At 46.0% G+C, this 20,593-nt stretch overlaps 1 protein-coding gene across 4 annotated transcripts; it reads right to left on the bottom strand.

The window, feature by feature from the left end:
• Positions 1–5,215: 5,215 nt before the first annotated feature.
• tbc1d13 (TBC1 domain family, member 13) lies at positions 5,216–20,261 on the bottom strand. 4 transcript variants are annotated; one of them, XM_027021581.3, is made up of 13 exons: positions 20,168–20,261; positions 18,207–18,280; positions 17,701–17,741; positions 17,431–17,492; positions 14,326–14,425; positions 13,941–14,023; positions 13,583–13,742; positions 13,456–13,476; positions 12,351–12,561; positions 11,702–11,865; positions 10,722–10,882; positions 8,384–8,441; positions 5,216–6,510 (listed from the first exon to the last, which is right to left on the bottom strand). In XM_027021581.3, exons 1-13 carry the CDS (start codon positions 20,188–20,190, stop codon positions 6,445–6,447), a joined length of 1,224 nt encoding a protein of 407 aa, XP_026877382.2. In that variant the 5' UTR covers positions 20,191–20,261; the 3' UTR covers positions 5,216–6,444. The 4 variants fall into 4 exon arrangements, with proteins under 4 accessions (XP_026877382.2, XP_081575843.1, XP_026877383.2 ...); XM_081719717.1 differs by lacking the exon at positions 20,168–20,261 and adding an exon at positions 19,743–20,155; XM_027021582.3 differs by lacking the exon at positions 13,456–13,476.
• Between the last annotated feature and the right edge of the window lie 332 nt (positions 20,262–20,593).

Below are 20,593 nucleotides of genomic sequence, written 5' to 3'. Positions count from 1 at the left end.
AGGGAGAGAGAGAGAGAGAGAGGGAGAGAGAGAGGGAGGGAGAGAGAGAGAGGGGGAGAGAGGGAGGGGGAGAGAGAGAGAGAGGGAGAGAGAGGGAGGGAAAGAGAGAGAGAGAGAGAGAGAGGGAGAGAGAGAGAGAGAGAGAGAGAAGTGGTCCCTGAGTGAAGCACCCTCCCTTATAAAGCCCATTTGTGGTTAGAACACTCTGTGTCCTTTCTGCTTCTGTCTGAAGGGCTCACGACTGCTCACACCCCTACACCTGCTCTGCCTAGGCATTCAGAACCCTCCTTCTCGAGAGTGTCATCTCCGTACGCCCCCCACCGCAGTCTCCGGGGGCACTGAATCACACGTGGCGTAGTTGCATACTGCAAAGCTACGGTGTCACTCCTCCCTTAAAGGGGGACGACTCCGGATGGGAGGTGCGTTGGGTTCCGTTTGTCTGTTTAAGAAGAACCTGTTTTGGTGGTAAGCAGGACTCTTAGTTCACATGTTCTGTAAAGAGCCAACATATAACAGGTACCTCGGGATAATATGAGAGTTATAGCCTGTTAAACCCATGAGTTAAACATGCATGTCAGAATGGACAGCGAAGAAATGCGACCCAGAGACTGTGATTATGGATGTCCTTCAGGACAGAGACATAGACATGAGAGTCCCCAGCTGACTCATACCAGCACCACATCACGACTGGTCCAGGCCAAAGTCAGCTTCCAGTTCACTCACTGATAACGCTCTAAACACAATCTACTGCAACTCCCCGGACCTCACTGGAGGAGAAGTGGAGCTTGGGTTAGGGGTAAACCCCACACAGCCCCGAGGTTACAATATCCATCACATTGGTGACTCAAACGTGTGCATTCCAGCATTCCACACTTTATTTTTAGGTTCAGTGTTTTTTGGACTGTGCACAGGAGCGGATCTGACACGTTTCACAGAGCTAAAAGGACCCTGCACCCCATTTCAGAAAACTACGGCAAACTAGGGATTTAACTCGTCTCTGCCAACGTGGCATTGCTTATTGGGACAGTAAAATAACAGTAAAAATGTCATGATCTCACGTCTCCCTGTAAAGTTTCGTGAAACATTCAGATGCTTCATTAATATGTTCCATGACCAACTGTTGCTCACACTTCTCGACCCCGATCGCCGCCGGCGTGTGACAAAAAGATTCCCCTCAGCACCATGTGGTACCAATCACATATGGACAGATCTGAACTTATACAACAGCTCTGTAGAGGACGAGTGGGAGGAGAGAGAGGGAGAGACAGAAAAATATGAGAAAAAAAATATGGAGAGAAAGCGCTTATGAGATTAAGAGCAGGTGTCAGAAAGAGAGATAGAAAGAGAGAGAGGGCGTGCGTGAGAGAGAGAGAGAGAGAAAAACATGAGAAAATGAGAAAGGAACATGGAGAGAAAGAAAACGTATCAAAGAGAGACAGACACACAGAGAGACAGACAGAGAAGCATGGACACAGAAGAGGAAGCAAATGGAGACCTTGAAAGCTCTTGGCATCCTCTCTGTTCGCCCACTGAAGTTAGGAGCATTTTACACTGAAGTTAGGAGCGTTTTACACTGAAGTTAGGAGCGTTTTACACTGAAGTTAGGAGCATTTTACACTGAAGTTAGGAGCATTTTACACTGAAGTTAGGAGCATTTTACACTGAACTTGGGAACGTTTTACACTGAAGTTAGGAGCGTTTTACACTGAAGTTAAGAGTATATTACACTGAAGTTAGGAGCATTTTACACTGAAGTTAGGAGCATTTTACACTGAAGTTAGGAGCGTTTTACACTGAAGTTAGGAGCGTTTTACACTGAAGTTAGGAGCATTTTACACTGAAGTTAGGAGCATTTTACACTGAAGTTAGGAGCATTTTACACTGAAGTTAGGAGCATTTTACACTGAAGTTAGGAGCGTTTTACACTGAAGTTAGGAGCGTTTTACACTGAAGTTAGGAGCGTTTTACACTGAAGTTAGGAGCATTTTACACTGAAGTTAGGAGCGTTTTACACTGAAGTTAGGAGCATTTTACACTGAAGTTAGGAGCGTTTTACACTGAAGTTAGGAGCATTTTACACTGAAGTTAAGAGCATTTTACACTGAAGTTAGGAGCATTTTACACTGAAGTTAGGAGCATTTTACACTGAAGTTAGGAGCATTTTACACTGAAGTTAGGAGCATTTTACACTGAAGTTAAGAGTATATTACACTGAAGTTAGGAGCATTTTACACTGAAGTTAGGAGCATTTTACACTGAAGTTAGGAGCGTTTTACACTGAAGTTAGGAGCGTTTTACACTGAAGTTAGGAGCGTTTTACACTGAAGTTAGGAGCATTTTACACTGAAGTTAGGAGCATTTTACACTGAAGTTAGGAGCATTTTACACTGAAGTTAGGAGCGTTTTACACTGAAGTTAGGAGCGTTTTACACTGAAGTTAGGAGCATTTTACACTGAACTTGGGAACGTTTTACACTGAACTTGGGAACGTTTTACACTGAAGTTAAGAGTATATTACACTGAAGTTAGGAGCGTTTTACACTGAAGTTAGGAGCGTTTTACACTGAAGTTAGGAGCATTTTACACTGAACTTGGGAACGTTTTACACTGAAGTTAAGAGTATATTACACTGAAGTTAGGAGCATTTTACACTGAATTTAGGAGTGTTTTACACTGAAGTTTGGGATGTTTTACACTGAAGTTAGGCACATTTTACACTGAAGTTAAGAGTGTTTTACACTAAAGTTAGGAGCAATTTACACTGAAGTTAGGGGCAATTTACACTGAAGTTAGGTGAGTTTTATGTGGACGCAGAAACAGATACAGTTTTCATCACCGCTAATATGGACGTGACATGATACTGAAATAAATAAGCATGCACTTTGTTTAAAGTTCCAACCAACCAAACAAAACAACCAACTAAACAACCAAAAGCTGACCTTTCATTCAACTCTGCATGATGCATTACACTACAGCACAGTGGGTTACACTATAGAACATTGTTACATTATGGCAAAATGTTACACTGTAGAACAATGTGTTACACTATACTGTAGTATGTTACACTATGGCACAATGTACTACACTATAGCACAATGTTACACTATAGCACAGTTTGTTACACTATGGCACAATGTTACACTATAGTACAATGCGTTACACTGTCAGGATACAGCCCCTCCCCCTCTAAGTCTTTGTGCATGGGTGTGTGTGTTTGCATGGTCATTCCCTCTTGTGTTTCTCACCTGATCCTTGTCCTGTGTCATTATCGTGCGCGTATAGAAGTCTCTTGTCTAATCGTGGTTGATGTCGATGTTTAACCCCAGTAGACAGCACAGCAACACAGCACAGCTACACTGCACGGCTACGCAACACAGCACAGCTATAAAGCACAGCTGCGGAGCACAGCTACACAGCACAGCTATACCGCATGGCTACATAACACAGCACAGATATGAAGCACAAATTATGGAGCACAGATACACAGCACAGCTACACCGCATGGTTACGCAACACAGCACAGCTACGAAGCACAGATACGGAGCATAGCTATGAAGCACAGCTACACCACATGGCTACGCAACACAGCACAGCTACGAAGCACAGATACGGAGCACAGCTAGACCGCACAGCTACACCGCACAGCTACACCACATGGCTACGCAACACAGCACAGCTACGAAGCACAGATATTGAGCACAGCTACAAAGCACAGATACGGAGCACAGCTAGACCGCACAGCTACATAGCACAGCTACACCGCACAGCTACACCACATGGCTACGCAACACAGCACAGCCACAAAGCACAGATACGGAGCACAACTACACCGCATGGCTATGCAACAGCACAGATATGAAGCACAGCTATACCGCATGGCTATGCAACACAGCACAGCTACGAAGCACAGCTACACCGCATGGCTATGCAGTACAGCGCAGCTACGAAGCACAGCTATGGAGCACAGCTACACCGCACAGCACAGCTACGAAGCACAGATGCAGAGCACAGCTACAATGCACAGTTACACCGCATGGCCACGCAACATAGCACAGCTACACCGCATGGCTACGCAACACAGCACAGCTATAAGGCACATCTATGAAGCACAGCTACACCAAATGGCTACGCAACACAACATAGCTACAAAGCACAGATACAGAGCAGAGCTACAACGCAGAACTACACAGCACAATTACACTGCACGGCCACGCAACACAGCACAGCTACGAAGCAAAGCTATACAGCACAGCTACACCACATGGCTACGCAACACAGCACAACTACGAAGCACAGCTACACAACACAGCACAACTACGAAGCACAGCTACACCACATGGTTACACAACACAGCACAGCTATGAAGCACAGATACAAAGAACAGATACGGAGCACAGTTGCCACACTTTCCCTTGCTGTGATCTCTTTAGAGATAAAAGTATCAGCTAAATTCACTCACCAAACATCAGCACTGTGGTGAAGCCTGGACTCTGGACAGGCTCCTACCAGATGCCTGCAACACTCAGAGCCTTCAATACAGGTGAAGAGCGCTCCACAGTCTACACCACACCCTCTACACCACTTTAAAATCTTTAAACTCAAAGTGACTGCAATACCTTAAGACTTTTGCAAAACACTGTATTACTTTATTGTACAAATCATTATTCTACGTGTTTATTTCCTTTTTTATTTGTATACATTTATTTTCTATATTCCCAGTATCAACCAACACCACCAATGACCACTTAACTTGACTGGCTGACAGGAGAGAATGGGGTGGGCCTTCAGTTAGTGCTGGGGGCTGATAGGCCTCTGAACAGAAGAAGGGTGGGGCCACAGGAGAACAGACACAGCACTTACTTTACTTCTGTCTGCCTGAAGATGAGAGGAGGTTTAACACACTTTCTGACATGGTCTGCATGGACGTGAACACTTGGATGTACTGAACGTACATTTCTATCCAATGAACGAATCAGCAATGACTCTGATCCTCTTTCTTGAGCAAAAAACCAGGAAATATTACAGATTTAAGATGCATTCATTTGATTCTGATTAATGAGGAACCCAAAGATGAGACAAAATTTTGCTTCCACACATATTCCTACTGTTACAACAAAGCGAAACCACAGGGGAAACAGGACATCTGTGCAGTCCAGCTCCTCCAGAACTCAGAGTGTTCACAGACGCACATTAAAACATGTTTACTAAAACCAAGTCTGGGTATCCAAAAGAGTTTAATACCTTTGCCTTTTTCTTTATGCAGGACCACAAGTCACATCTTTATCTTATTTACTAAACCATTCTGTGAAAGTGGAGCCAACTTCCATTCCCGTTTTGGTTAGGGTTCCTGGGTCACGTAGAGGAAGAGCAGGGTAGATGTTCCTGTTGTGTTACGGACGATGAAGATGAGGATGGGCGCGTAACAGAGCGTGCCCTTCGTGTGCATGAGCAGACATGGCGACGTGGATCATTACTGATGCGTCATTCTTGTAGTGCGAGTCATGCTCATATTATGCGATTCAGGTTTTCTTGACATTATTTGCAAAAAACATCAATAACGACGATAAACAACAAACAAATGATCAACACAAGAGCACCGCTACGTATGTGCATGCAGCAGAAGTACAAACAATAAACCTGACTCAGTCACACAACAAACTTCTGAATGGGGAGAACACACACACACTCTACACACACACAGTGAGTTACCCTTCACACACACACGTGTGTTAAAACAACAACAATAAACAAGCTCTATTGCTGTGAACAGTGTTGGCTTGGCTGTGACGGCTACGCACCGTTCAGTGGGAATGCTGACGTTTGTGGTGTTATGAGAGCAGTCAGCAGGACAGCACACGAGACAGACACACACAAAGACTGAGATGTGCGCGCTCACACACACACACACACACACACACAGACCAAGACGCGCGCACGCACACACACAGATCGAGATACAACTGTCCTTATATGGTAGTAATAAGATTCTGCTTTCTGACTATGCCAATCATTTAAATAAAAACCACACAAAAGACAAAAGTAGACCATTATAAAGTAAACTGTTTCGTAAAAACACAGCTTGAAGAGAAACATCACCAGAAAACCCTTCACTAGAATTCTGAGAAGGAAAAAGGGAAAATAAAAACATTTTGGCGTTTGAGAGTGACACCTAACGAGGGTGATATGTGTTTGCTTTGCTTCATGTTCAAATTTTCAAGTGTTCAGTGTAATAAAAAAAATCTGCCTCCCGCTACACACACCATGAGAGGGACACACCCAGGATGAAAGTCCTCTCATACGGCTCCCAGAATTCAGTGGAAAAACGTGATCCCCTCTCAGGATGCACTGCTGTCGTCCAGGTTATGGTTCTCCCGTGGTTTCCCCTACGGGGCAAGGCAGGGTAGGGCAGTTGGGTGGGGTAATGGGGCAGTACAGGCATGCCAGCTACGAGCTGTCCTGCAGCTCTTTGGCCTTGGTCAGGATAGTGTGCACATCAGATATGGGGTAATCCTGCCAGGGGAAGAAAAACAGTGTGACACACATTACTCATAATTCACACAGGCAGCGCTAACACTGTGCTAATATTGACCTCTAAACCAATAACTGAATAAAACGTGTATGTGTTACTGCATTAGTGTGTGTGGTGCCTGGAGTAATGTGTGTGTTTTACTCTGTTAGTGTGTGGGGTACCTGGAGTAAGGTGTGTGTCTTACTGTGTTAGTGTGTGTGGTATCTAGTGTAACACGTGTGTTACTGCATTAGTGTGTGTGGTACCTGGAGTAACGTGTGTGTGTGTTACTGCATTAGTGTGTGTGGTGCCTGGAGTAACGTGTGTGTGTTACTGCATTAGTGTGTGTAGTACCTGGAGTAACTTGTGCATGTGTATGGTACCTGGAGCAATGTGTGTGTGTGTGTGCGTGTTACCTGGAGTAACCTGTGTGTGTGCTACTGTGTGTGGTACTGTGTTAGTGTGTTTGGTACCTGCAGTAATGTGTGTGTTACTGCGTTAGTGTGTGGGGTACATGGAGTAATTTGTTTGTGTGTGTGTTACTGTATTAGTGTGTGTGGTACCTGGAGTAATGTGTGTGTGTGTGTGTGTGTGTGTGTGTGGGCGGGGGGGGGGGTACCTGGAGCAATGTGTGTGTGTGTGTGTGTTACTGTGTGTGGTACCTGGAGTAACGTGTGTGTTACTGTGTGTGGTACCTGGAGCAATGTGTGTGTGTGTGTGTGTGTGTTGCTGCGTTAGTGTGTGTGTGGTACCTGGAGTATCGTGTGTGCGTGTGCGTGTGGGGGAGGTACCTGGAGTAATGTGTGTTACTGCGTTAGTGTGTGGGGTACATGGAATAATTAGTGTGTGTGGTACCTGGAGTAACGTGTGTGGGTTTATGTTACTGTGTTAGTGTGTGTGTGTGGTACCTGGAGTAACGTGTGTGTGTGTGTTACTATGTTAGTGTGTGTGGTACCTGGAGTATCATGTGTGTGTGTGTGTGTGTGTGTGTGTGTGTGTGTGTGTGTGTGTGCGCGTGCGCGCATTACTGTGTTAGTGTGTGTGGTACCTGGAGTAACATGTGTATGTGTGCGCGTTACTGTGTTAGTGTGTGTGTGGTACCTGGAGTAACGTGTGTGTGTGTTACTGTGTTAGTGTGTGTGTGGTACCTGGAGTAACGTGTGTGTGTGTATTACTGCGTGTGTGGTACCTGGAGTAACGTGTGTGTGTGTGTGTGTGTGGGGTACCTGGAGTAACGTGTGTTACTGTGTTAGTGTGTGGGGTACATGGAGTAATGTGTGTGTTACTGCGTTAGTGCTTGTGGTGCCTGGAGTAACGTGTGTGTGTGTGTGTTACTGCGTTAGTGTGTGTGGTACCTGGAATATTGTTTGTGTGTGTGTGTTAATGTTTGTGGTACCTGGAGTAATGTGTGTGCGTTACTGCATTAGTGTGTGTGGTACCTGGAGTAACGTGTGTGTGTGTGTGTGCATGTGTGTGTGTGTGCACGCGCGTTACTGTGTGTGGTACCTGGAGCAACCTGTGTGTGTCTGTGTGAGTGCGCCATTGCGTTATTGTGTGTGGTACCTGGAGTAATGTGTGTATGTGTGTGTATATGTATGTGTGTATGTAGTCATGTATGCATGTATATGTGTGTGTTACTGCATTAGTGTTTGTGGTACCTGGAGTAGCGTGTGTGTGTGTGTGTGCGCGTGTGAGTGCGTCAGTGTGTTTGGTACCTGGAGTTACGTGTGTGTGCTCTACTGCGTTAGTGTGTGTGTTAATGCATTAATGTGTGTGTGTGGTACCTGGAATAACGTATGTGTGTGTGTGTGTGTGGTACCTGGAGTAACGTGCGTGTGCGTGGTACCTGGAGTAACATGTTTGTGTGTGTGGTACCTGGAGTAATCTCATGTTCATTGTAAAATCTCCCACCAGTAACTGATCTCGGATTAAACTGGAAAAATGAGAGAAGGAACAAAAATAAGAATGAATGTCCATCCGCACAATGTCCCCATACACTATTATGTATACAATGTCCCCATACACTATTATGTATACACAATGTCCCCGTACACTATTATGTATACACAATGTCCCCATACGCTATTATGTATACACAATGTCCCCATACACTATTATGTATACAAAATGTCCCCGTACAATATTATGTTTACACAATGTCCCCATACGCTATTATGTATACACAACGTCCCCGTACGCTATTATGTATACACAATGTCCCCATACGCTATTATGTATACACAATGTCCCCATACGCTATTACGTATACACAATGTCCCCGTACACTATTATGTATACACAATGTCCCCATACACTATTACGTATACACAATGTCCCCATATGCTATTACGTATACACAATGTCCCCGTACGCTATTACGTATACACAATGTCCCCATACGCTATTATGTTTACAATGTCCCCGTACACTATTACATATACACAATGTCCCCGTACACTATTACGTATACACAATGCCCCCGTACACTATTACGTATACACAATGCCCCCGTACACTATTACGTATACACAATGTCCCCGTACACTATTACATATACACAATGTCCCCGTACGCTATTACGTATACACAATGTCCCCGTACGCTATTACGTATACACAATGTCCCCGTACGCTATTACGTATACACAATGTCCCCGTACGCTATTACGTATACACAATGTCCCCGTACACTATTACGTATACACAATGTCCCCGTACACTATTACGTATACACAATGTCCCCGTACAATATTACGTTTACACAATGTCCCCGTACGCTATTACGTATACACAATGTCCCCGTACGCTATTACGTATACACAATGTCCCCGTACGCTATTACGTATACACAATGTCCCCGTACGCTATTACGTATACACAATGTCCCCGTACGCTATTACGTATACACAATGTCCCCGTACGCTATTACGTATACACAATGTCCCCGTACACTATTACATATACACAATGTCCCCGTACACTATTACGTATACACAATGTCCCCGTACACTATTACATATACACAATGTCCCCGTACACTATTACGTATACACAATGTCCCCGTACACTATTACGTATACACAATGTCCCCATACGCTATTCCACATACAAACCAGCACACACCACCTCACTGAAGACTAAGGTTGTTAGACTACTACTAGGGAAAGTTATTTCACATTAAACTGGTAACTGAATTTTCAAGTGATTATTAGAAAAAATACTGTAAAAATGGATTTTAATCCTGCCCGTTTAATCCTGACTGTTTAATCCCCCCCCCCCACATGACAATAATGTATTTGTATTCTGCCTTAATATATTTACAGTATACAACAGTGAGTGGAACCCTGTGCAATATCACTTAAATGTGAAAGGACTTAAAATGATAAACCTTTTCAGTATCTGCAGTAATTCCAAGTTGAGCTTTAGTGTTTCCACTGAGGTGTGTCAATCTTAGTAAAGTTTTCACAGTCAGACACAGACAGACACAGGTCCAAAACTGAGAACATGGTGGTCTCCCGTGTTATTTTAAAACCATTTTCATGCAGGTAGGTTAACTGGGCTACACGCAGTTGTACAGCTTTGTTTCAGCGTTCACATTTTTCCTAATGTATTTGTCTGTCAGTCAGCACAGTTGTGTTCACCTGTATTTTCAAGACTTTTTAAAGTATGTGTTCACAAGAGAAAACACTAATTTGTTAAGTTAGAAATAACACAGTTACTGAGAGGTGATACAATGATGCAATCTTCTGATATGTAAGTGATATGTATGTAAGTAAGCACGTGGCAGAACTCGTTGGATATTTGTGTTGTGTGCTGTGGTATATTGCATATCCTTAGTTAATGCTGTCATGTTCTCAGGTTTTGTTTACTTTCCAAATGCAAACCTGATCTGACTCTCAAGGTCACCATACAAACATTCCAAACAAAAAAAATCTGACCCAAATCTAAAGCGGCCTCTGTGCAGGCTGTGCTGCCCAGACATTTAACGTTTCTAACGTTTGAGAAGCTTGCAGCACACTTTTTTCTTAAAAAGCCTCAAGTCACCGTTTAATTTTAATTTTTTCTTCCATGCGGATTTGTCAGTCCCAACCAGCACGCCATGGTACTTGTGCTGGTTTGACCTTACAAACTGAACAGAGAAATATTAAGGGAGTGGGATAGAGGTCTGCAGGAGCAGAGCACTGGCTGGCAGTGACCACCGGGGGCGCCCTTACATCAGCATGGCACAGCAGACGAGGATGAGGAAGTCAAAGCGGTCCTGGTCTGAGAAGAGCGAGTCCCAGATCCGGATGACATCCGGGAGCAAGAACTCCTGAGAGAGCAGGAGGGTGAGCCAACGGAAGGTGAAATACTGAGGCTTTATGTTCTGTTCTTGCTATGGAGAGAGAGAGAGAGAAACAGAGAGAATAATAATGGAATATGTATATTAATAATATATGGTGTTGCTTTAGCAACACAAGTAGATATTTTTTCTTGTCATGACAGTAAAGCACATTTGATGTGACTTAAGAGAGAGAAGGAAAGAGAGAGAAAGAGAGAGAGGGGGAGAGGAAAGGATGAAAGAAAAAAGGTAGAAACAAATAAGGATGAGATGAGACAAGAAGAAAAACAAGCAAAAAGAAACAGACAAGTGCAGAGTAACGATCAACTAATCCAGAAAGAGGCCCATTTATCCATCCCTCACAAAGAGGGATGAGTGGAGAGAGGGGGTGAGCCTGGGGTAGACGGGGGGTGAGTCTGGGGTAGACGGGGGGTGAGCCTGGGGTAGACGGGGGGTGAGCCTGGGGTAGACGGGGGGGTGAGCCTGGGGTAGACGGGGGGGTGAGCCTGGGGTAGACGGGGGGGGGAGCCTGGGGTAGACGGGGGGGGTGAGCCTGGGGTAGACGGGGGGGGGGGGGGTGAGTCTGGGGTAGACGGGGGGGTGAGTCTGGGGTAGACGGGGGGGTGAGTCTGGGGTAGACGGGGGGGGTGAGTCTGGGGTAGACGGGGGGTGAGCCTGGGGTAGACGGGGGGTGAGTCTGGGGTAGACGGGGGGGGGTGAGTCTGGGGTAGACGGGGGGGGTGAGTCTGGGGTAGACGGGGGGGGTGAGTCTGGGGTAGACGGGGGGGGGTGAGTCTGGGGTAGACGGGGGGGTGAGTCTGGGGTAGACGGGGGGTGAGCCTGGGGTAGACAGGGGGGGAGTCTGCTGCCCACCAGCTTCATGTAGAGCTCCACATCTTTCTCCTTCAGCATAGAGAAAACACTCTCCATCTTGTAGGTGATGCCACACTGTGAATGGTCCAGGCTCTTGATGAAGTTGTCCCGGTTTTCTGACATCAGGTTGGTGAAACAGAAGAAGGTATCTGCCTCAGCGTGTTCTGGAGGACAGACACACATCAGAGAGGAGGCTGAGGAACACGTCGAGGGTGAGGTTAGAGCAGACACGCGCTTCTGGTTCAATGGACTGCTTTAAGAAGGTACACAGTGAGCGTTCAGAACCAATTCTTCCTGTAGGGGGCAGTATTGGCATTGGCCTGCATAGCTGAAGCGCTCTGATGGCAGATGTCATGAAGGCCGTATGGTGGGTTAAAACCATCAGAAATGTACAGTCTCACACACAGCAGAGAACAGAAGAGTGTGTTCGACTGAGTTTCTCTCAGTAATATGAAAAGTGTGAAGATCTCTGCTGGTTTGAACGCAGGGAAACAATTGTTCTCTGTTTAATCCCATTTCACCCCTGCTTTGGTAATAACCTGAGCAGCATCAGGGCGACGTCCCTAACAGGTAGCACGGCATCAGGGCGACGCCCCTAACAGGTACCACAGCGTCAGGGTGACCACCCTATCAGCTAGCACCTCCTCACCTTTCCACTGGCCGTTGGGGTCCGTGGCGAAGGTGTAGTAAATGGGGCCGACGATCTCATTCATGCCCTGCACGTAGGCGATGCCTGGGTTGAGCTTGGCGTAGATGAACAGGATGCGCTCCACCACCTCCCAGTGGGCCTCACAGCCGCTGGGCAGAACCTCGAACTCGTTAGACGGGTACAGGTTCAGCGCCCTGCCTGGGGAGCCCACCTGCAGGTCACAGTGCCGAGTGCACAAGGCTGCTAATTAGCGCGGGACATACTGAACCTGCTGTACTGGCAGCCACATTACCAAGACAGACGACACCAGATCATGGAGTCTGTGGCTCGTGTGTTGCTATGCACATCTGATGTTCTCTTGTAGTCTTACAGCCACACCTACTACCATGACATCACCGTGTCAGTGAGCCTGTACAGGGTAGAGGGAACCCAGGCACTGTCTGTAACTGTACCCCTACAAAGTGGTATCAGTGGTTAATATTAGAAGAAACACAACCACAGAAATGACAAGGGACTGGAGTATGCGTGCAGTCTGACTGCTGGCCTGATGTAACATGTACTTAGACAGTGACTCTGGAAAATACAGCCGCCTGTAAGTCAGCGTTTCCCTGTCGTAGAGACGGACCTGACCTGACGGACCCCACCCGACCCCCTACTCTGACACATCAGCTCATCAGATAATGAGCTGAAGTCCAGGAGCAACACTGGGAAACACTGGTTTAAATGATACAGTCCAGAAGCAGTACTGGGAAATACTGGTTTAAATAGTACTTATGAGCCTCTTTACTAACAAATGATAACTACACCAGCAGGTGAAAAGCAGAACCATAAAATTACATTTAAATAATTGAGCAACCTCATCGAATTTCATCTGGTGTTGCATTATGCATGGATGTGTGCAGTGTAGACAGGTCAGATGTAGGTAGGACCACCTGCGTTTGTTAGTCTCATCATATTAGTTACAAACTCAAACTCTCCTAACAACCTGTACACATACACACACAGCTGCATATGGGTAAAAAAGACTTCTTATCTAAAGAAACCAGCTTTTCTCACAGGTGTACAGGTCACACACTAAACACACACACACAGCACAAATACTCACCTGTGTTTGACCCTTTGTGGACTGGTCAAAGCAAACAGGTCAAAAATAAGATCAGTGAGATTAAGATATAGGATTAAAACATTCAAACACCCTGATCTTACACCCACACCCATGTGAGCGCACTCACATTGGTAACTCCACTCCGGTTGCGGTCGACGGTCTGCGCCTTGAGGGTTGTCTGCTCCACACGTCTCCGCAGAGTCTCATACTCGTTCTGGGGATCCAGGATGAGCTTGCTGGGGTACTCTGTGGGCCTCTGGAAGAAGGCCATATCTGGGTACAAACGTCTGAGAGAGCAGGGAGACAGAGAGGAGACAGAGGAGAACATGGGGAGACAGAAGAGAGAAAGCGAGGAGACAAAGAGGAGAGTGTTACTATGTGTGAGTACTGTAGAGTCTCTGAGCTGCCACTAGAGCCAGACAGTCCAACGTGTGTGCGAGTGTATGTGTGCGCGTGTGTACATGTGTGTGTGCGCGTGCGCGTACCTGACATCTTTGTCGATCTGTAGCAGCACCTCATTGTCCTTGAAGTAGTTATTCCATCGGCTCTCTGGGTTTGGGTTCAGGGGCTGGACGCAGAGAAGAAGAGCAGGAGAGAGACAGATGGATAGAAAAGGGGAGAAAGAGAAAGATGGAGGGGGAGAGAGAGAGAGAGAGAGAGAGAGAGAGAGATGGAGGGAGAGAGGAAGAGAAACAGAGGAACAGGTTCTGGATTCCTTTTACATATCAGTGTGCTTAACAGGACACAAATAAGCAAAACGGAACAAACCGGGAACTCTTATGGTGGAAAAGGTGAAGAAGTGATTATGAAGTGTGTGAGGTGTGTGAGGCGGAGAAGAGGGGAGGGGAGGGGAGGGGAGGGCTCACTCACGTGGTCCTCCATGGTGACGTCCTCTCTGGAGAGGCCCAGGTTGGCTTTGGCTATTCCTGGTTGGATGATCATCTCCTTCAGGAACTGTACGTACAACTCCCTGTCCACACACACGTGCACACACGCGCACACACACACACACACAAACCGACCGACACACACACACACACACACACACACACACACACACACACACACACACACACACACACACACACACACACACACACACACACACACACACATTATAATGCTTTTACTTCAGAATAAAGCCTTGAGAATCAGGATCCAAAGCCTCAGTTGTGGATAAAAACAGGCAAATTTCTTTTCACGTGTTATAACAGCTGTAGCCAAGAGGTTACAAGATGTGTGCAGGTATACACCCACACACACACACACACACACACACACACACACACACACACACACACACACACAAAACCTACCTCAGATTAGGACACACATGACCCTCTAGTAATTGAGCAACATTCACTGTGTAGTCTGAACATCTAGTGTGGACATCAGAGAGCATTCTGGGAGCAGACCATTTTATTTTACAGTTACAGGGTGGAAGACCTGAGTTGCCTTCACATTGGCTTTGCTTTTTTCCAGTATACTGAGAGAAAGCAGTTTCAATTTGCTTAGCAACACATAGAACCTTTTCCTTCCTGGTTTGAGAATGAACCAGCCAATGGGTGCCATTTTACCTTTAAGAGAAGATTCACTCTAACATGTCAGGGGAATCAGGAGCAAGAGGAAATAATTTTTCATCTTCGTAAACATGTGCTTCAAGGCACCTCTCTCTCCTAGCACACAGTGTGTGTCAGCGTGGAAGCATGGTCATGACTGGACAGATCTTAATGCCCTGATACCCCCTGGCCCCCTGGACAGATGGAACTGCATATAGTGTCTCTCTAGGTGTTTGCTCCTGAGAGAACCAGACCAAACGTGTTCACAGGAGCTCGCCTGGACATCACTAGTGGGTCGACTCCTTCGCTGGACAGGACTCTGTCCAGCGCTGGACTCTAGGGGATCTGGTGACCCTAGTGGGTCCTGATCTGGGTGATGAGGACAGAGCAGCTGCACAATTGAGTGTAAAGACTGAGTGTTTCATATCACAACTTCTGTGTAAATGCAGATTCACATTAACAGAGGAAGTGCGTGTTCCGCTCAAGTCTAACCCCGCCTACAGCAGTCTAACCCCGCCTACAGTGGTAGGAGTGTTAGTGGTGGCCACGACATTTCCTAGGTTGTCGTTATCACCTGACCTTGGGAGTTGTGAGAGGCTTTTTTGCAGCTATCTGCTGTTGAGAACATGGCCTTAGAGCAGGTGTCTGGGACGACCCTCGATGGAGCCTGCGTTAAAGTATTAAATAAAGATAAACTAAATGACAGGTACCAATCACCGGCTCTGGGGGAGGGGCTTAACCCAGCGGGGAGACTATAAACCACTGTTAAGGAGGTCTTTTGGTGAGCTACACTGGAGACGTTTACATGGTATAGTAGCGGGTAATGATTTTGTTTCAGTTTTTAAACCCAGCTGGGAGTCCTGAGTGTCCGTACTGCGTGAGGGAGACAGTTTTTCACTGTTATTTGTGGGTACAATTACACAAAGAAGGAAGCAGGATGTCAACTTCTGAAGTACATTTTAGTGTAATCAAAGTTGGCCATGTGGGTCAGGACGTGTTTGACGGAGGTCCAGACTGACAGCAGTACTGTACATATGTTTAAAAGGTTGCTGAAGAGTCGTATAGTGTTAGAGTTTAAGTTTATTTTTTTAGTTCAATTTTATTTGTTTTTCTAATTCTAAGGTGTGTTTGTATGCTGCGTATTTGTATATTGTAACTGATTAATAAAGTTTATCATCTCTCTCTCTCTCTCTCTCTCTCTCTCTCTCTCTCTCTCTCTCTCTCTCTCTCTCTCTCTCTCTCTCTCTCTCTCTCTCTCTCTCTCTCTCTCTCTCTCTCTCTCTCTCTCTCTCTCTCTCTCTCTCTCTCTAAGTGAATGACTACCTAGACATATCAGATGTGTGATGATGCATCACTATGGTAACCTGCTCCAGTGCTATTTTAAAGTTCCTCTTTGAGGATTGTGGATAATAATGAATAATTAAGGAGAAACTGAATAGCAGCAATGAGTCAGACAGTGTGTGTGTCTCTCTATGTATATAAGTGTGCATATATGCATGTGTGTCTGTGCGTGTGGGGGTGTGCCTATGTATATAAGTGTATGTATATGCATGTGGGGGTGTGCCTATGTATATAAGTGTGCGTATATGCATGTGTGTCTGTGCATGTGGGGGTGTGCCTATGTATATAAGTGTGCATATATGCATGTGTGTCTGTGCATGTGGGGGTGTGCCTATGTATATAAGTGTGCGTATATGCATGTGTGTCTGTGCATGTGGGGGTGTGCCTATGTATATAAGTGTGCGTATATGCATGTGTGTCTGTGCATGTGGGGGTGTGCCTATGTATATAAGTGTGCATATATGCATGTGTGTCTGTGCATGTGGGGGTGTGCCTATGTATATAAGTGTGCATATATGCATCTGTGTCTGTGCATGTGGGGGTGTGCCTATGTATATAAGTGTGTGTATATGCGTGTTTGAGGGTTTGTGTGTGTGTCTCTAACACCAAAGGAACATGCTAAATCTGAGTTTCTGCAGTGTTGTGAGGACACACAAGGTTAAAGTTTCATGCTGTTGAGAAGTTGCAGGTCATGCAAAGCAGAATGTTCCTCAGCACTACGGCCCTACAAAAATACATTTGAGGTGGCTATTCACAGTGGAAACTCAGACCAGCAGGCTGGAGATTTGACTGCACCTGGCCTGGGTCAGTGGCCTTGACAAACCAGCATGAAGGTGTGGGAAAGTGACATCACTTATGGTGTGTGTGTGTGTGTGTGTGTGTGTGTGTGTGTGTGTGTGTGTGTGTGTGTGTGTGTGTGTGTTTGTGTGAGTGAGTGAGTGTGTGTGAGTGAATGAGTGAGTGTGTGAGTGTGTGAGTGAATGAGTGAGTGTGTGAGTGAATGAGTGAGTGAGTGAGTGAGTGTGTGTGTCTGTGTGAGTGTGTGTGAGTGTGTGTCTGTCAGGGACAACCTCACCTCTGCTTTTTCAGGAAGGAGTCCCATAGTGTCTGGTCCAGGGGAAGGTAGTTCAACAAGATCTGAAATATCACATTATAAGAAACTGTATTTTCATACATATTCGAACATTCTGCTCAAAACATGTTTAGACGTTTGAGGTTTCAGCTTTCTTAGATGGCAATAATAACTGCAGCAGTGTCTCAGACGTCCTGCCCTCATCTGTCCATCACATCATCGAGGTTCAACACTGGGTTTTCTGGACAAAAGGGAGCAAGTGTGTATACTCACTTTCCAGCACAGGGATCGCGTCCCTCCTTCAAAAGGCACTCCTGGAGCATGGGCGACAGAGGACAGAGAGGAGGAATAACAGCATCATGAGCTGTAATGGCAGCGCTACACAACACGGGCACGCCGGACGCCTTGCAAGATATTCAACTACACCAGGGAACCTGCTTGCTCTGATTATTTTGAATAAAACTATTCAATGTTTTCTGGATAATATGAATAATTAATTCATCAAAAAACACTCAGAACACTCATCTGTTATTTGTGATTGGTCAAAACACACAGAATGCTCATCTGGGGAACGTGAGGTCACAGCACACACACGTACACACACACACATTATAACAATACTGTAAGAGGGCTCATTTGCACATTACAGCCTTCTGCAGTGTTGATATTGCATAAAGACAAACGCAGGCACAGCGATTGACACTAACACCCTGTGTCACGTTACTCCCACAAACCAGACAGAAGAAGGAGTGATGAGAACAGAAGGTCAGAGGTCATACCGCCAAAACAGAGCCCACGTAGCGTCTTCAGGTCAATCTGGACCTCACTCAGTGCGACCTTGAACTCCTGGATCCTTTTTGAGAGAATAGGAAAAACAGTGTGTTGGCATGCGTGTGTGTGTGTTATGCAGGACGTTACATAAACCTTTTATAGCGCATGTAATGCGCTCAGGGAGCTTTTATCTGCTTTAATTGAAGGAGACGGCGGCCGATAGGAACTCACACACACCAGACACAGATGTGGGAGGTAAGTGTAGGTGTTCCTGGAAAGGGAATGTGGGATTTTGGAGCTGCATGGTTGACTATGGTTGTCTAGTTTTAAACCATAAGGCTTCAGTAAACAAGTGGGCCACATTTCTAGCGGACTGCTCTCCTCACAGGGTAATCCTGGGGGCCACAGGACCTTTGGTATCTGAAGATATGAGGACCACCGTGAAAGCCAATAGTTACTTTATTAGTCAGTAACCTACTGGCTTAGTGCCAAATACTCTGCTTACAGAGCAAGATAATGGCTGAGTGAGGAACACAGTCTTGAGAACCTGCAGCTCTGAAAACAAACATGAGCAAATAATACCAGCATTAATAAAGAATGTACACACAAACGGTGATTACGCGGAATCACCCTCCCATTTCTGGGAAAGATGAGGCAGGACGCAACCTGATGTGTTTAACCCAGGTGCTCCGGGGCTTTGGACCTGATCATCATCGATACCGCTCGGGCCACGGAACTGCTAACTGCAAACCTGTTTGAACGCAAACTGGATTAAGCCCAGTCTGTACAGTGCTATGAGTCGTACTACATCACCACTCGGGACGCGTCTCTCTGGAGCTACTGTAGTGCTTTGGCTCTCCGATCAATACAGTCCCTCATCTGATGGACCAGTTCAGTGAGACTCAGGCCTAATCAGGGAGCTCAAATTGCCTTTGCGCTAGAAAATGGCTTGGGGCGTACAGACAATCCGCGCACGCGCACACGCACACACACACACACACACACACACACACACACAAAACACTATTACAACACATGCATATTCTTGTGTTACCACTGATCCTCAGTAGCCTGAATTATGTTTTGTCCACTCTCACTGTTTTGGAAATACTACTGTGTGTGGTCCATGGCAGAAAAGACTCACGTTAGCCGAACACAAAAATATCATTAAAGTTAAAACATCAAGCTCCTCTCTGCTACCTGGGGCTTCACAGCTCAGACCGTAACACCACGGCACACTGACTGGTCTCAGTGGGCCCATGCATGCACTCACGAGGAGCACAGCTGACCCACAAGCAACACTACCGCACTGGTTATATGGTACAGTAGTTTAACTTGGAGTGGCCACAGTCTAACAACTGTCTGCGTGGCAACACCTTTAGTGTCAGCAACACTGGCTGCCCAAAAAACTAAATAAAAGAAAGAAAAAAAGCAAGCACGCAAAAAGACACGAAAACACTGCCCGAAAAGCTGTCCGAACTAAAGTATGAAAGCAGTGGGTCAAATCACTTTTTTTTGCATTAAGTCGATTATAAGTAACTTGCCAGTATTTGACGTTGATAAGGCAGAGCATTCCACTGAATGTAATGTCTGTCGGGTGGAGTCCAGTAACCTGTTCCTGAGGTGGTCATGTGCAGAGCAGAGGACCGTGTCGAGCAGGACGGAATAAGTGTCCGTGCGTTGGCAGACCTGCTCTACATGGACGTGCAAAAGCGGCTTCCATCAAGGCTGCATGACACCGTTCTCTTTTCTTTTACTCCGTGAGTCATGCCCTACACGTCACGCGCTGGACCGCAGGGACCCGCGCCTCGAGCGTTCGCCTTTGACCAGCTAACGCGGGCGCAGCCCCGGGCCGCCCCGCGCGAGCCAGCGTAAGCCAGCGCGTTACATTACAGCGCTGCGCCGTAAGATGTCCGGCTCGGTACCGTGCGAAGGTTGCCTGTGTGTCGCTCCCAATGGCGTGGCTTACCTGTTTCTGTACGAGCTCGACATGTCGACCTCTTCAACCACAAACACAAACGTGCAGCAACAAAAATAGTCCGAGTGGGAAACAAAGTTGAGGAGCCTGCACAGAACATTCAGCTGTCGGAGACAGTCTAGTGAATGAGCTATAACATCACTTACACTGTATTTTGTGTCTATCCGTCTGTTTTATTCATTTATGCATTTTATTTATTGATTTATCCATAAGTGTTAAGAGACGGAAATGTCTATATCCTTCTTGTTTATCGCTTAATGTCCTCAGCCCTGAAACTCATCAGACATTAATGCATAAATTAATTCATAACCTCTCACACACACACACACACTTGGAGCTGCTTTAGAAATTATTTACTATTCTTACTTATCCTTAATTTTACACATCATTTAATTTTACTTTTACTTTAGGTTTAGA

The sequence above is a fragment of the Electrophorus electricus genome, chromosome 8, assembly GCF_041902795.1.
Source record: "Electrophorus electricus isolate QZ-2024a chromosome 8, ASM4190279v1, whole genome shotgun sequence".
Taxonomy (NCBI): Eukaryota; Metazoa; Chordata; class Actinopteri; order Gymnotiformes; family Gymnotidae; genus Electrophorus; species Electrophorus electricus.
The sequence above is the reverse complement of the archived record's forward strand: the minus strand, read 5'-3'. Positions and strand labels throughout refer to the sequence as shown.